This window comes from Oryctolagus cuniculus, chromosome 3 (assembly GCF_051225735.1).
Source record: "Oryctolagus cuniculus isolate XC-2025 breed Fujian yellow rabbit chromosome 3, ASM5122573v1, whole genome shotgun sequence".
Classification (NCBI taxonomy): domain Eukaryota; kingdom Metazoa; phylum Chordata; class Mammalia; order Lagomorpha; family Leporidae; genus Oryctolagus; species Oryctolagus cuniculus.
Genome location: NC_142869.1, coordinates 52,863,958 through 52,882,142, shown reverse-complemented (window position 1 = coordinate 52,882,142; position 18,185 = coordinate 52,863,958). Strand labels below are relative to the sequence as shown.

The window sequence follows — 18,185 nt, the reverse complement described above, 5'->3', positions numbered from 1 at the left end:
AAGAGTTTCCTTTTGATTTCTTTTCAAAAACTTGGTTTGCCATAAAGTTTCTTCTTTTCATGAACTTATTTAATACATAGCGATTGAACTAGAATTAAATGAAGAAAAAAATTTAACCAATAAAAATCAGGCCGGCATATGTTGCAGAACTGACTTGTCTTTTTTCAAAGACAATTTGGCTCCATATTAAATGGAGGGAGGGAAGGATGTGATAGAATTGTATTGTTACCAGTTGTTTCCAAAAACACAATTTAGGAGTAATTTTTATCAGAAATAGGTCTTTGTTACCATTTTCAAAGTTAAAACCCCAAAGTGTTTGTTCTTTAGAGCTATATTTCTTAAGCCGGTGTTAGGCTTTAAAGGAGACCATCACATACATGGACATAACAAATAAGCGAGTACAGATGGTCAAATAGATGGGCACCAGATGGAAATAAAAGGCTAGACTTGATGTGGCCAGTAGCATGATAATTTGTAGTTAAATGGCAAATACAAAGGGGTCAAAAGAAAAAGTAAATTCACAGTAGCCAGTTAATTAAGCCCTAGAATAGGACATTTGGCCAGATTTGAAAAGGAAATCTGATATAAATATATCGATACCAGGAACACTAAGTCTAGAAAATTATTTAAGAAACATACTAAGTAAAACTGTAATAGCAGATGAGAACAAGATAAATCAGAGTGAAATACTCAAAGAAAATGATTAGTAGAATTAATTTTCTATTACAACAAACTTATGTCTTTTTAACAAAAGTTTCTACATAAGTTATTTTCACTGGCTGCTTCTTTTTCTTCCTTTTGGTTTTAATTAGTCCTCCTTTTGATAGATTTCGGATGAAACCTACAAGGGAAAGACCAGAACATTTTTACATGATAAAGTAACACAATAAAACATTTTTTTTGGAATCTTCTCAAATTAGCTTTTAACAATGAATCCCCAAATATATGACCAGCTTATAAACTTTTAATTTGTGTATGCCTTTCTGTAGAACAGCCTATTTGTAGGGAAGTCAACTTGCATATGTAAGATAAGCATGTCGTTTATTTCCAGTGTTACTTCAGCTTCTGTCAGAAATCTGTGGCTGTACACGGTGGCACAGCGGGTCAAGCTGATATCTGCAGGGCTGGCATTCCATATGAGCCCTGGTTCAAACCCAGGCTGCTGGGCTTCTGATCCAGTCCCTGCTAATTCACCTGAGAAAGCAGCGGAGGATGGCTTAGGTCCTTGGGCCCCTGCACCCACATGGGAGACCCAGAAGAAGCTCCTGGCTCATGGTTTTGGATTGGCTCAGCTCAAGCCATTGTAGCTATTTGGGCGAGTGGAATTAGTGGATGGAGGATTTCTCTCTGTATCTGTGTCTGTCTCTGTCTGTCTCTCTTTGTAACTCTGACTTTCAAATAAATAAATCTTAAAAAAAATCTGTGCTCATTTTATTTTAAAATGTGGAAATATTGCTAACCATATATGACAAAATTACAAATGATTATCAATTTTTCATACATTTTTCTATTAGAGACAGGTAACACTTTTATATTTAGAAGAAATTAATGAATATGTTAGAATTCGTGTCATAAAGGGAATCTTAAAGGGACTTTGGTAGAATTCTTTAAAACAAAAGCCTAGTGTTTAAAAGAGTAACATGTTTAATATGTTTTAGATTGATTTTTTTCTATGAAGACAACTAATTGCATGGCATTTTATAGATTAAAATTCATTCACAATTTCAATATAAGTTATCTGCAGTGCTAGCGAATTAATGGGAAGAACAGCTTTTTACCTTTTTTACAAGCTGTGATACATGCTTTTTTGGAAGTGAAATTATTTTCATTTCCCCCACATCCACTGTACTTAAATGGGCGGCATTTCCCGATGATTGCATTGTAGAAGAATCTGATCTCATTGGCTTGACACAATCCTCTGTCTGCTGGGGGCAGACACCATGAGGGGCCGTGAAATGCTAAAAAAAATTGAGGAAACGTGGTAAGCCATATATGAAAGTGAATTTTAAGCTTTCATGTTATACTGTTTATGAATTATTCTGTGGAATATGAATATAAAGCAGTAATATGAATAAATAAGAGTAGTACTTAATAAAACTCATGTGTTTCTGTTTCATAAAAGTGTTTAAACAATTCAGGTGTCCACCATGCCAGTATATTTTTCTAAAGAATAATAAAAATAATTTCCAAAGGGAAATATAATTATTACTATTTATGTGAATAAACTAATTGTACATAGTAACATAAAACAACTACTACACAGCAATTTAGCTTCTGAAAATTTGTTACCATATATTTTTCTGTGTATGCACAGTACTAACATTTACAAATCATTTGCTCATAAATGTTCAACTTGAGGAAAACAATGCCATGGTGAGCACAATCTGTATGCATGGTGGGACACAGACATTGAATCTGAAGAAGTTTCTTCTCTTGCAATAAACATACTGAACAATAATACAATGACAATTTAAAGTGCAGGAATTCAGGTGCAGCACGTTTTAACTTAAAGTTGCAGGAAAGGAGTCCAGAAGTGATGTTTGATTCAGTAATAGCCTTTTTCTCATTAGTTGAAACATCAGTTCTATAATGTTTTTGCAAAGGAAGCAATATTGCTATAGCTGAAAAAACAAAATACTGCCTTGAACCGGACACTCAGGCTGATCTGCCAATGGGATGAGTGATTTTCAAATACAGCCCAGAAACTGTATCCAGGGTAATAAAAGAAACAATAATCCTTAAGGTGAATGACAGCATTAGTTTCAGCATAATGGTAGTTTTCAGATCCTTTTGGGAATTTCTGCCAGTGTGGGGATTCGGTACACTTCAATAACACACAGCTGCTTGATGTCAATGAATCGATGCTGCAGGTAAGTTGTTGGATGGCAAAGAATCGATAGATGAAAAGTTTAGTTACTTTGTCAAATGATGAGATATGATACAACACATGCAGATGAAGATTTGCCATGTGCTCAACATTGGCAGAAAATAGAGCTTCAAGGAATCAGAAGCCAAGAAGGCAAATTGGATTTGCAGAAAACAAGAAGTCTTTACATGAATGAAACCCAGATGAATAGACAATAAAAGAAATGAAATGAATTAAAATCAGGATATAATTAAAAAAACCTCTTAAAATTATAGAAACATTCTTACCACCTCTGTCTTCTAGATATTTAAAGATTACAGTTGTCTTGGTTGGTCATGTAATAAAGAAAAAAAAATTCCAGAAACTATGCAACAGAATGGATACTATTGGGAAGAATATGTAAGAAAAAATTTGATTAAGGCATTTTCTGTCAAATTTCCAAAACTATAATCACATAAAGAATATTAAGTTTTATTAGGCCTTTGACTTCGTGTACAAACACTGATTTTAAAAAGAAACTCATAGGGTGTGTAAAACTAAACATTGTTCAAAATATGTAAACCTATATGTATTACTTCATCCTATAGGAATTATAGTGCATGATTTTATAAATGGATTGTGCATACAAGTTAACAACATGATGCTATGACTTAAATAAATAATAAGATTTTACTCTAGTAGAGCAGGTTAACACATCCAATATTTCACACTTCCATGTGACTAGTGCTGCTGAAATGTGCTTAGGTAACAAAATTCTCTAATTTAATGCTAGTTTATAAACTAGTTCTTATGTTGCACATTAGATCTCTAGATTTGTTCATCCTACACATTCACTGCTTTGTGTCATTTGATATGATTTTGTGCTATCATAAATCAGTTAAAATGCATTTAGTGAGAATATGTGCTAAACTTTCTAGAAAATGTGGACGTTTCCTGTCACTAAGAATGGTTTGTGTAATAGGAATTGTCCAGCAGTCTAGAGCAGGTAAATTATAATTGAGCCCCAGTATTGTGCAATCTTTTCCAGTGTGTGTGATGTGGTTTTTCATTCTAATGTGATAAAATAACATATGATTTATATATTAATTTCACATTAGCATTTTGTGTACCAGTTGTATCTGTCTGCAATGTTACAGATAATTATGTGAATGTACTTGTAATTTGTACCCTTCTTTACCTATGTTAGTTATTATATCTTAATAGACACACTCTTTCTAAAGTTCCTTATTCCATGAGAAAGAGAATTTTTTTAATGACAGGGAGTGAACTCCTCCTATTTTATAGTACACAAGCTATAATTAACCTTGTATATGATGTGATCAAGGCTATTTCATTGGGAGGCCAAGCCTAGTGTATCTTGGGCTTCAGTTCCTAGAGTGGATATACAAGGATGTAGCCCACCATCAGGGACCAAGATCCTGGAGCAACAAGAAAATCAGAACAGCATCAGCGCTCTCTAAGGGCGCAGAAACATGGATGATATACCCCAGGGTGGTGGGGAGATGTACTCTGCCTCACTCTTCCTTTGACTATCTAGTTACTCAACAATGTCTGCTACTGACCAAATCTACTCAGAAACCAAAGGGCTTCCCCAGAAGCCAGAGCATGGCAGGAGGAAGGCAGGGGTTGGGTTTGAGAGCAAATGGTTGAGAAACCTGATGCCATTTGAGAAAAGTTTAAGTACCACTCATATAATCCAAGACACCAGAATGCCTCTGCCTAATAATAATACATGGCTTCTGAACAAGAAGTTGTCAGGCGTGCTGCTTCTGACTACGCAAGATCTGCTATCAGATATCTGTTCCTATTCAGACAGTGCCTGTCAGCAACTGAGTCCGTGGAAGTTGTTGGACTCATTTTGTTTTCCTAGATTTCAGCCAGGGCCTGTTAAATCATTGAAACAACACAGCTTTGACCCAGATCAATAGTGAGGCTCCTAATGTTAGAAATGAGAATATTTTGGTAATGGGTTAAAATTTGAAGTTAATCACTGAGGATTCTTTCTTATACATATATGGGTAACTTTTAGGAATTTTAAAAAATTATTGAAGATTCTTCAGAAGGCAATTGCTTTTCAAAACACAAAATGTTCAGGTATGTAAACTATTCCATGTCTCTTAAGATCATTTAACTCTAAGCAATAAAACTATCATTGGATTGCCACTGCATAAATCACACTAGAATTAAAAGTAATGAAGTATATTTTAGCTACAAGGCTTTCTTTTGGAATTATTATAATCTATCATCAAGTTAAATCATGAAGAGAAAAGAAATTGAAATTTTTGCACCTATTAAGGAGATAATCTTGATTGTTTTCAATTAACAGATCTACTTTAAATACCAATAGGCACTTACCTATTCAAAATCCAGACTGTGATACCTACAATGAAAGAAAATACACTGGAGTGCTTGGTTTGAGTCCCATCTCTGCTCCTGATGCCGGCTTCCTGCTAATGTGCACCGTGGGAGGCAGCAGGCGATGGCTCAGGTAGTTGAGTCTTTGCCATCAATGTGGGAAGCCTGGATTGAGTTTCCAGCTCCTGATCAAGCTCATGTTATTGTGGGCATATGGGGTGTGAACCAGCAAATGGAAGCTCTCTGTCTGTCTGTTTGTCTCTCTGACTCTCAAATAAATAAAAACTTTAAAAATGCAAAGATTTTGAAACAATTACATGATATGTCTTTTCTGGATATAGATTATAAGTGCAGTATTTAAAGTATATTAAACGGACAGTAGTCAGAGTTTTGCTCATTTTCTAAAGGGAATTTAATGACCTAATGCATTCCATCCTGATCCTACCATGAGGAACAAATTGAGTGGCTTCCTTCTACAGGATTTGGGTGTCAGAATGAAGGATTCCTCCTATCCCCGTTTTTCTTTATTTTTCTGTCAGTAACTACCATGATCTAGAGAGACTGCAGAAGTGTGACAAGATGCACCAGAGTCAATTTTTCATGTAAACTGTTTTATACAATTTTTTTTGAAATTTATATGATAAACTGAGTCTTATAATCATTCTGAGTCTTTACTGTGTCACCTTTCTTATTCCATTTTGCATAGTTACTTAAGCTTTTATTTTATCAAACAATTCAAGTTTAGTGAACCACTTCATAACTCATGGAGTAAATTTTATTTTGCCTTTGGAGAATTTTTAAAGGAATTGAATAACAAATCATTACTTTTATTTTCTTCTGCTATAATTTTATATTAAAGATATATATGACTTTAAGTATTTTATTACAAATTATTTTTGTAAAACTTTGAAACAAGATGAAAATTTAACAAATATAAAATTCTCCATCATTTAACCCCTGCCCTTTAAGTAGTATCAATGGCTTGTAAATACTTTCCCCAAAGTTGTTTGTATATGTAAACATATGTAAGTGTACTACTGTTTATCATATACTTGATAATATTTGATGGATATGTCTCTAAATTTTTACACAGGAATACTTCTTTCTCTTTATTTTTGGTACAACATTTCATTTTATGAATTGACTTCAGTATATTTTGCCAATCTATTACTCATGGATTTACAGACTATTTCAGCTTGTTTTTGTGCCTAAGCACAAAACATGGACCTCAGTGCCAAAAATTATTTTCTAGCTCACTATTTTTCCCCTTGCTTACCACCAAATGTAGAGGAATATTATGTGGGATAAGGAACTGCTTATACTTCCTCAAATGTTTTGCAAAAGGTTATTTACATAGAATGTAAGATCCCGTTGATTTTAAGATAGACTATGTTTTACTTGTAAAGAAAAAACAGTAATTATATTTTTATAAAATATCAGTTTTAAGCTTCATCAAAACCATGTTAATTTTGAAAACAAAATGCACCTTGAAATCAATAGAATTGTTTTTGCTAACACACCAAATTCACAAGCACACATACGACTACACACAAATAAGAATGAAAATAATGTATACTATCTAGTGAACAAAATGCTGACAGACTCTAACATCAGTGCAAAAGATGATTATTCTAGAAAATGTTATAAGGTAATAAGCTTAGAAGTTTATAAGGTTAAAATTCCACAAAATAGATTATTTTGCACTGAGTTTATTCCATATGCTTGGGCCTCCTCCAGCAGCTGCTTATAGCGTTTTATTACTGCAAGATGTGTTGCTAATCAAAGATTTAATATTTTGAATTATTCCACAATATTAATGATTATGGTCTTTTGCAATATAATAGAAATATTACATTGAAATAATCACCACAGAAATATGGGTGATTTTTCTTCTCTTTTTAGTTTTCTATTTTTTTAAATTGTGACAATTATAATTCTCAATTTTACATACTAAAATATTTAAGAGTGAGTTCAGTAGCATGGGTTTGTAAATAAAATAGTGGCAATTAAGTGTTTCTGTTTGGGAATGGGCAGTAGACCTGTCACCTTCTCTGTGCTGTAGGAAATGTGTATCTCCAGTTATTCATAGGGGCAAGTGTTGTTAAATGGGCAGAAACTTCCATTTCCAATAGAAGAGCAAAGAAGGTAGGGACAGAGAAAGTAGTCACAAAAGTCATTTTTTAAATTCTGTATGTAGTGGGGCCACTTAGTTAAGGGTGTAATGTAGAAGGTGGGTTGTCAAGGGCTTGGGAGAAGTCATGGGAAGTGGGCTGTAAGAATTCTTTCTCAGACAGGAAAGCCTGTCCAGATTAAATAAGAAAAGGAGAAACAGATATTTGTAGGGTTGATTTCTTTGCCTAGATATTGCTTATGCCATGGGTAGAATTCACAAAGTCATCTTAATTCAGAGATTTTTTCCTAAACAGATCACAAAGAAAGTCACAATAAAATTACTAATCATGAAACTTCTATGAGTATTAATCTTTTAAAATAGTTATATCTTCTAATACATCAGAAAACCTTTGTATGACATAGGCACAAAATTTTTAAAAAAACTATGATTTTAGTAAAGGTGAAAATCAGTGTTTACTTTGTGACTGAACACCAAAAAGGAAACCTGTTGAAGTGAAAAGGACACTATGGGAAACGGTGACTTGATCAGCATAGCCCTGACTGTTAATGAACAACTTAATACATTATCCCTCTTAGTAGTTTTTTTTGTCTGTTCTACTTAATATGACTGGTTTAATTCTGTAATTAATACACAGTTATTCTTAAGTGTTGAAAATTAACTGAAATGTGATCCCTGTTAAACATAAGAGTGGGAATAAGAGAGGGAAGAGATGTATAATTTGGGACATGCTCAAGCTGACTTGCCCCAAATGGTAGAGTTAGAAACATACCAGGGGATTCCAATTCAATCCCATCAAGGTGGCATGTACCAATGCCATCTCACTATTCCAAGTGATCAATTTCAGTTCACAATTGATCATAATGAAAGGACTAAGAGTCAAAGGGAGCACATAAACATGTCTAGTACCTGCTAACACTAACCGATAGAATACATAAAGGGGAGAGTGATCCAACATGGGAAGTGAGATACTCAGCAGACTCATAGAATGGCAGATGTCCTAAATAGCACTCTGGCCTCAGAATCAGCCCTAAAGGCATTCGGATCTGGCTGAAAAGCCCATGAGAGTATTTCAGGCATGGAAAGCCAAGACACTCTGGCAAAAGATCTCTGTGAGTGAGATCCCAGTGGAAAGAACAGGTCTTCAAAGAAGGAGGTACCTTTCTCTGAAGGGAGGAGAGAACCTCCACTTTGACTATGACCTTGTCTAAACAAGATAAGAGTCGGAGAACTCAAGGGGCTTCCATAGCCTTGGAAACTCATGACTGGAGCATAGGGAGATTACTGATGCCATAGACAGGAGTGTCAATTGGTAAAGTCAACAACAGGAGTCACTGTGCACTTACTCCTCATGTAGGATCTCTGTCCTTAATGTGCTGTGCATTGAGATTTAATGCTATAACGAGTACTCAAACAATATATTTCACTTTGTGTTTCTATGGGGGTGCAAACTGTTGAAATCCTTACTTAATGCATACTAAACTGATCTTCTGTAAAAAAAAAAAAAAAGAAATTATCAATTCCCAACTTGACTCTCACTGGGATTAAACATGACAATAGGTCTGATCTGATTTCATCATCATTTAAAAAAAAAATCATCTATTATTTTTCACTTTATGTTTCTGTGTGGGAGCAAACTTTTGAAATCCATACTTAATGTATACTAAGCTGATCTTCTGTATATTAAAATAATCGAAAATGAATCTTGATGTGAATGGAAGTGGAGAGGGAGTGGGAAAGGGGAGGGTTGTGGGTGGGAGGGACGGTATGGGGAGGAAGCCATTGTAATCCATAAATCGTACTTTGGAAATTTATATTCATTAAATAAAAGTTAAAAAAAAACTATGATTTTAGTAAAGGTGAAAATCAGTGTTTACTTTGTCAATCAGCTTTCAAAGAAAAAAATGGAATTTTGTTTATTTTAAATCTTTATGTGTTTACATTTACTTGTAAGGCAGGGAGATAAAATCTTCCTTCTGCTTGTTCACTCACCAGATGATGAATACAGCCAGTACTGGACCAGGGCATAGCTCGAAGCCAGGATCTGAGTCTTCCAGGTGGGTGACCAGAGCCCAAGTACTTGAGTCCTCATCTGCTGCCTTCCAGGGTGCTCATTATCAAAAGGCAGGAATCAGAAATGGAGCTGGGATTCAAACTCAGAACTCCCATATGGGATGCAGCAATTCCAAGAGGTATCTTCACTGTTGCATCAAAATTGTGGTTTTAATAAATCGAGGAGACAGGTGCATGTGTGAATGTTGGAAATAAAGAATACAAGGGGCCAGAGCTGTGGTATAGCAGATAAATCCACTTCCTGTGGCACTGACATCCCATTGGGCAATGGTTCGAGTTCCTGCTGCTCCACTTCCGATCCAGCTCTCTGCTAACATTCCTGGGAAAGTAGCAGAAGATGGCCCAAACATGGGCTCCTGCACCCTTGTGGGAGACGTGGAAGAAGCTCCTGGCTCCTGGCTTCCAACTGGACCAGCTCCAGCCAATTTGGAGTGAACCAGCAGATGGAAAATCTCTCTCTGCATCTCTGCCTTTTTAATTAATTGATTAATTAATTTAATTAATACAATTAATTAATTTGATTAATACAATTTAATTAATTAAAAAGAAAACAAAAGTTGGAATATTTCTGGTTTGTTCAGGTACTTTGCCAACTCCAAATTATTTGAAGAGCAGAATATATGAATTGGAAAGGTAGATTTAGGCAAAATTAAGAAGCTTCCTGAACATTAATATACTTGGATTTTATGATGTAAACATTGGTGAACCCCTGGAAGCATTGAAAGATGAAATAGACAATTCTGATCTTCCTTGATGAAGCTAACTTAACCATACATGTGTGAGTTGAATCCAATAACCTAAAATAGAGATTACACAAAAGCAACTTAAGCTATATCCAGGAGAATGGTTAAAATTAGGATGAATGTGGGAAGAAAGAGATTTAGAAGCAGAGTAAGTCTAGTGTTTCTAGAATGATTAGCTTAGGTTGTGGAATGTTTTTCTATATTATAAAATGTTATAGAATTAATTATAACCAAAATGGTTTCATAATTTATAATTCAATTGTGGTTTTTGTTTTATTGTGGCCTTACATAGAAAAGTCCCTATGAGATTAGCCAGTACCTATGTAAATAAATCCAAGATGGAAGATGGAAGATTGGAACCTCAGTTGGGAGAACACAGAGAATTCTGACTTTGTTCAATGAATGTATAATATTTTTATGACTTTGTCCTTCCAAAATGCTGTTGTGCAAGGCTCTACCTTAACATCTAAGATAACATTGAAGTCATCAATGTGTCTAAATCCATCCCCTATTTGACAGGCATGTCTGTGAAGGATATAACCACAATCATATTTATTATTCTGATATTTTAGGTACCTTTGATAGCTCCCATCATCTAAGAGGATCCCAGTGTTGGTTAAATTGTACTGGAATTAAGAAGTACACAGACTTACATGTCTCTCTAAGGTCAAAAGATAGAACTGGAGATATGGGTTAACAAGTCGTCTGACCAAAAATAATATCCAAAGACATGAAAAGTGTATCTGTTTTATAATGGCTATTACAGTGGCATATAGCTTTTCAGATAATCATAATATAAATTAAACTTATAAACAAGTTATGGGGACAATAATGCCAAACCAAACAGTTTTCAAACAGCTCAGACTTTTCAGGCAAGAATTGTCAGGTTGGCATGTTCAATCTAAAAATAACAGACCAAAAATAACAAAGCAAAGTTCCAAGTCTCTGCACTCTGGTACCACATTTGCTCTTGTCAGATCAATTTAATACCATTATTTGAGATAAACAAAAAACTATAAACCTTTTGGCTATGTTCCTATGAAAGTTAGAGTTAAAATTTTCTTAATCAATGCTTATTATATCTATGCTTCTTATATTTATTTCTGCATAGATTACCTAGAATTCAAATGGAAAAAGGGGCAGTAACAGAACTACATAAACAGACTAGCACGAGGCTTTCTAAACTTTGCCTATCTTGATCCTAACCTGTCCCACAGCAGTCAATAACAAATTCATACTTTAAAGGGGGTATTTCTATCCTTAGAGAAAAATGTTTTATTAAATTATCATTATTAATTTGTTAGTTTATAATTTGAATTTTATTACTCTGTAAATAAGTTTTAATGTATAGCTTATTGGTGGTCACACCCTTCAGATGTTTATTCTTACTATTTTACTAGTTACTGAAAATTAATGTCACTTAAAATAATTTTGTTTACAAACTAATGCCCATAATTTTTCCACTTTAAAGACATCTGTATACCATTCAAGTTCGAAATTCACTTCTCTGAAAACTCTTAAAACTGAGGCAAAAAAAAAAAATATTTGATAAAGCTCCAGATTATCCAGGAAGAAAGAGATTAGACAAGTAGCAGTGGTCACTCAGGGTGACTGCATTTGGATGGCAGCAATTTTGGCTAAGCTGAAGTGCCACATTTTTGTTTCTCATCAGCCCAACTGCCAGGAAGTAGAAGGCCTGATGGGTGCTCTCCAAAAGCTGTTTATTTTTGAAGTCAAAATGTCAAAATCTGCGTATGAGGCTTCATACACTATGCAAGCATATTTAGATTATAAAGAATATTTTTATGCTTCTTGGTCTGAGAACACATTCTGGAAAAGCAGATACTTCTTTAGAACTATGGAAGTGGTTTGCAGATGAAATGGATTTTTTCCGAGTTGTCCTTAGCACTGTGATTTATGCAACTGTGTGTACAACTCTTTGGTGAGGGAAGGTTCCTGTGGTTGCAACATTCATCTACCATATAATCACATTTTCAACAAGAGGTCAAATAGATAACAACATTCTCCTGCACATCCATAAGTTGACATTATCGGTGATGGTGTTTAGCTGTTTATTATGTTCTTTACCTGGGTAGCACCTTTTCCAGAGGGCCAATGATAACCAAAAATCTTTTTTTAAAGTATACAGTTTTATTTCTTTCCACTTTTTTCCATTAATGTATGGAATCTGGACATTAGGTCATACATTGTATATAGATAAGAGAGAGAGAGTGTGAAGTAATCAAATGGTTTTCATGATGACGTCCCATCATTTTCCCTGGATTTGGAGGCTGGTAGGGAGCAACGTGGGACTCAGCAAGGTATATAGTTTTTCCTTTTTTCAGTCAGAGAGCAACTATCAAATTGGTTGGAAGTAGGTTTTCGAAGTTTACCAAAGATTTGTTTCCCAAAATGTCATAACATTGATGTAGTCCCAAGACACCTGTTAAAAGTTATATGGAAGCAAATGGTTTTCTGACAACCACAATAGTAATTCACTTATCTTCATGACTGGTCAGCTTCACTGAAAAGACCCCAAATCAACATGAACACTTGAGAACATAAGTTTTCTTTAGTACTTAAACATTTACAGTGAGATGTAAGGCAAGGAGTGTATTAACTATACACGTAAATGCTACAGTTTATTAATACTATGCTCCAGAGACATCACATATTAAGGAAATACCTCAAACATAAATATTAACAAATTCATAAAATGCTATCCAATCCTAAAGATAACATGGATGCATGAATGAAGAAGACGATCAGAAAGACTTGGTAAGTATGAACAGCATTCTTCCAACCATCATTTGTTGTTTCCTTTGTAACTGTGAATCACAAAATTGATAAATAAAAAATGTGAGTCATCTGTCATGCCCTTAAACTGGGCTAAATGCTGGGGTAGGGGCCAGTCAATAAAATAGGAATACATTATTTCTTCCTTCACAAAACTTCTAATCCAGTCAGCAAGACAGAATCAACACACAAAAAAATGCAAGTATGAAATGAATCACAATGGAAAGTAGGGGAAGAAAGAGGAAGAAGGCTTCCTGTGGAAGTGAAAAGCAGATTTTTGTACATTGACTGATTCAACCTCATAACAAAGCCGATCAGGTTAATACTATAGCATTTCCAACTTCATTTCACAGTGGGAAGGTAATACTCAAGGAAGTTAAGAAATACCTTAGGCTTACACGACTATTAAGCAAAAGAGTTGGGATCTGAACCCATGACTTCAGGATTAGGGATGTTTGTCTACTACACCATACTGCCAATCACAGAAAATCAAGGAGAACCAAGTGCAATGTGTTTTCATTCTAAATATTATACACAAAACTATGCATATTTAGAGAAAATGCTTTACAATTTTTTCTCTCACATTTGTGAGGCAAACATTTTCTAACTTCATAGATATCGTATTAATTCAGCCACTCCTACTCTATAAAAATAAAGCTCTCTCTTGAGCTCAGGGCTGTGTTTAAAAATTTAACATCTTACATGTTAAAGTGATCATATTAAGTATGTAATTGATCATATAGAAAGGATTAAGTGTCAGAGGGATCTCATAAATAAGACCAAGGGTCTGGTAATAACAATAAATAGAATTAAAAAGGAGATAAAGTTCCAACATGGGAAGCAGTCCACACAGCAAACTCATAGAATAACAAATGCCCTAAAAAGCACTCTGACCTCAGAATCAGCCCTTAAGGCATTCAGATCTTAAGGCATGGAAAGCCAAGACTCTGGCAAAAAACGATCTACATGAAGGATCTCTGTGAGTGAGATCCCAGTGGAAAGAAGGGGCCACCAAAGAAGGAGGTACTTTTCTCTGAAGGGAGCAGAGAACTTCCACTTTGCTAATGTCCCTGTCTAAATACTGACAGTTTGTGGACTCAAAAGACTTCCATATAGGTCTTGGCAGCTCATGTCAAGAGTCTCAGGTAATCACTGACTTCAAAAATAAGAGTGGCAATTTTTAAATCAACAACAGGAGTCACTGTGCACTTACTCCCCATGTAGAATCTCTCTCCTTTCTGAGTTCTACTATGAGAATTAACTGTAAAACTTGCTCTCAAAAAGTACTTTATATTTTTTGTATGTGGGCTGGTGCAAATTGTTGAAATCTTTACTTAGTATAGAGTTGGTCTTCTGTATATAAAGTTAATTAAGAACGAATCTTAATGAAGAATGGGATAGGAGAAGGAGTAGGAGGTAGGATGGGAATGGGGGTGGGATGGTGGGTATGAAGGGAAGAACCACTATATTTATAAAGTTGTAGCTATGAAATTTGTATTATTAATTAAAAGCTTTCTTTTTTTAATTAAAAGCTTTCTTTAAAAAAGTTTCATTAAGGAAAAATAAAGCTCAATCTTTGAGGCCCTGTGGGTAACTTGATAATCTTAAAATATGGAAATAAAAATAAACCTTTATTGTGCTAAATATGTATTCAAGTATCTGGTGTCAAGAAAGCCCACTGGAAAAATATGTTCTCAAATCCATTTACGGTATTCTAGTAATTAAAAATAAATTGTGAATTAAAAAAGAATTTATCATTCCAAGCCATTTTCTAGTAACTAGTAAAGCTTAAACATAGCTTTTAAAATGCTTTTCTATCATTTCTCAGCCTTTTGGCTAAGATCAAGTGTAAAATACTTTTCTAGTATTGTCATTGAAAAATCAATTATGTTTATAAGTATTCCCTTAATAAATAATTACTACATCTAAAATATTCAAATACTCTACTCAGGTGTTATTATTTAATGAAAAGAATTGTAAAATAAATTGTGTTGTGGGATAGACCATTATTCCTGTATGCTGAACTGAAACTTTAAGAATTTACATCTTTTTAGAAGAAACTGATAACTGTAGAGACTTAACAGTGGATGTAACTCTTGAATAACAAGGTTTTACATAGAACTGCATTTTCTAAAATTAGGATATATTAATAAAATTGCTAGCAATTATAGATGTAATTATTTCTTAGCTGGGAAAGCAAGAGGTCTTTATGGATCTCAGCAAATCTCTTAGATGGAATGGGTAAGGGATTATCTAGGATTTAGACAATGTTGATGGACATCTGCAGTCCCACTTTCTATATCTTGAAAAGGGTAGATCAAGAATCATGTGAGTCTTAGGAGGAATGGAGGCATAGCTTCATTTCTAACCCCTACATGTTAAGCCATTTTTAAAGTCAACATTCCCTGAATAATGCAGCATTGTTTCATGTTTTAGATTGAGAAGTTTACAAAAAAGAAAAAATATATGAACACATCATATATAGACAAAGAAGAAAAGTTGCTATAGCGATATAGATTTGGGGGCAGATATATAAAGTCAAAAATTAAAATGGTTTTATAGAAAAGGAGATGTGCTGAATTTTAAGTGTAGTTCCTATAAAACACAATTTCTTCAATGTCTATTATTAAAGATTCTTGTTATTATTTCCTTTTAAATTCATGTTGTCAATTTTTCCTCCTCATTTAATATTTTATTCATGTAATCAGTATTTATTTATTTTTCAATATTCATCTACCTTAAAATCTAGAGAATACACATTATAGATCAGAAAATATTTAAAACTCATTTATGCTACTTTTTCCATTTCCCTCTTTCTATCTTAGTAGTATTCAGCCTACACTCATGAAATTTATGCTTCAAAAATTTAAAGACAAAACCATCCCCTCACCTACTCTACTCATTTTAATTTCGAATGACTAAAGCTCTCTCCCTTTGAATTAATTAAAAAAGAAATATTAAAATATTTAAAAACTGATTCCATGATTTTATGTAGCTATATTGTATCACATATCTTTACACCTGTTAACATTTGTCATTCTAAGTGATATGTTTGTAGCAATAAGATTTAGCATGCATTTGAACATGTGACATTTAAGTAGATAAAATATGTTTGAAAGACATAAGCTGGGAAGACATAAAGAAAAAAATGCAATGAAAACATTGAGTTTTATGCATAAAACAGCTGTTATACAAACAGCATAGTATTTAAAAATTAGACTTCAGTTCATCTAGCATCAAAAGGAGAAGTTTGCATTCTCTTTATGGCATCTTAACACTGATTAAATACCTACAAATTAGGAAATTTACCAATTCCTTAAACATTCATTTTTGAAGATCTCATAAAAATTTAGCAGAAAGATATTCATATTTTAATGTTCACTCCTTAAAATTGATGCTTAGACTGGTTAGAATGGGATGGGCAAAGTCTGGGCGAGGCACTGAAACGGGAGGCATGTGTAAAGGTCATTTTCCTTTCACATGATGGCATTTCGAGTACTCAGAACACACATAATGCTCCTTGTTGTATTTCATGTGTCCTTACACTGTGCAGTCCTTCTACAACTATGTTTCAAATTCTCTTTCTGACTTCTACCTGGTGGCACTCAGGGTTGAGGCTCGTCTCACAGATGATCATGTAGGTGGGGAAGTAAGCTGAGCATTCACAGCCCTCAGTCCAGGTAAGGCACAGTGAACATTGCCAGTATTTTAAAACAATCTGGGCAGGAGTTTTGTTTACTTGCTTGATAATATGTTTATTATAAACCGGAGATGTGAAAGAATATCCTGATTTCTAATCCCATCTGATTCAGATACATGGCCAGGGTGAAAAACTACTCTACCAAGCACCATATTTTTTTTATCCTAAGGTTACAATTTTTATAGCCACGGAACTCCTTAAACTCATGCCAAGTTTGCATTGGAAAGACTCACAAGGACTACTTCTATATAAATCTCCAATTTTTGAAATAACACAGTAGTTTTATCACCAATTAGGTAGGACCTTTCATATATATACTGTTAAATTTCAACTTTTTGGGTTGTTTCTAGCTGTTCAGATATTTGTGGTTTCTTGTTATGTATTCCACTATTATCATTAATTTCTCAGATACGCATTTTTGTGGGAATCTTCCCTATTGTTCATTTAGATATGATAAATATGTTAACAGGGTGCAACCCAGAGAGGAATCCTGTAGAAGCCCATAAGAAAACTCTATCCAGAGTGATGTAACCCTTAGATATGATCTTCTAAGCATTTTCTGTTCTGCCCTGTGACTAATACCAGAGCACTTGCCCAGTGCCATGCTCAGTTAAAGCACTTTAGACTGCCTTCCACATGCCACTGCCAGTGAAATGATTTATCATCATACACTGAGGCTGATAATTCCTGATACTATTTTGTAAGTTAATTTGGCTTAGAGTTAAATATCAAAGGAAAGGTTTTCATATGATGCATAATCAAAAGCCTACTTCAAAGCATACTTTGAAAGAGATTAGGAAATTGATCATTTTTATGGGATTATGTGTCAGAGACTTTGAATCTCAGTGTTTCAACACAGCTATTAACAAAATAACACAATGGGTTTATAGTATTTTAAAGGAATATTTCAAATATTACACTTCTATTGTTACCAAGATAATATTTTTCAGGAAGCAATAAAGACAATGATTCTTACCCCAACGTCTGGGAGCCTTGGTCGGCTGGTTAATTAAAGTGTTATTCACAGTATTGAGCTGGGTTCTATGGTCATCCACCTGGAAATCACTCGCTGGAAAACATACAGCCAATTAAAATATGACGACATTGTTGCAATTTCATATTTACACATAAGAAGCAATGCACAACAGTTGTATTAAGGAAAATGAACATCTACCAATTTTATTCATATTGCTATGGTAGATCAGCAAACAGTGAATTATGAAGGTTACATCTTCATTTGCATGATAAAACAAAACCTGAGTATGCCTGAAATCTGACATACTTTCATTTTTAAAAGATGCCTATAAATGGATTTCAAGGAGTTGGAAATAAACTTACTTGGATTCTCACAGGTGTTCTTGCATTCTTCCAGTGACTCAAAGTTGTTTAGATTGCCAAGGCACCCACCGTACTTGAAACGTTCACATTGTTTTGATTGATTGTTATAAAAATATCTGGTAATATAACCTCGACAAATACCAGGATCTTCTTCCAAAAAGCAGAAATCAGGCTTTCCTAGAA

At 34.2% G+C, this 18,185-nt stretch overlaps 1 protein-coding gene across 2 annotated transcripts in view; it reads right to left on the bottom strand.

Moving 5' to 3' along the window:
• Positions 1 to 667: 667 nt before the first annotated feature.
• Positions 668 to 18,185, bottom strand: part of TFPI (tissue factor pathway inhibitor) — a 66,504-nt gene continuing 48,986 nt past the window's right edge. The window contains 6 exon segments of one of the 2 annotated variants that reach the window (NM_001101714.1): positions 668 to 818; positions 820 to 832; positions 835 to 841; positions 1,779 to 1,958; positions 17,641 to 17,733; positions 18,003 to 18,179. In NM_001101714.1, the coding sequence (NP_001095184.1) occupies positions 735 to 818; positions 820 to 832; positions 835 to 841; positions 1,779 to 1,958; positions 17,641 to 17,733; positions 18,003 to 18,179 (554 nt within the window). In that variant the 3' untranslated portion in view covers positions 668 to 734. 2 annotated transcript variants of the gene reach the window in all.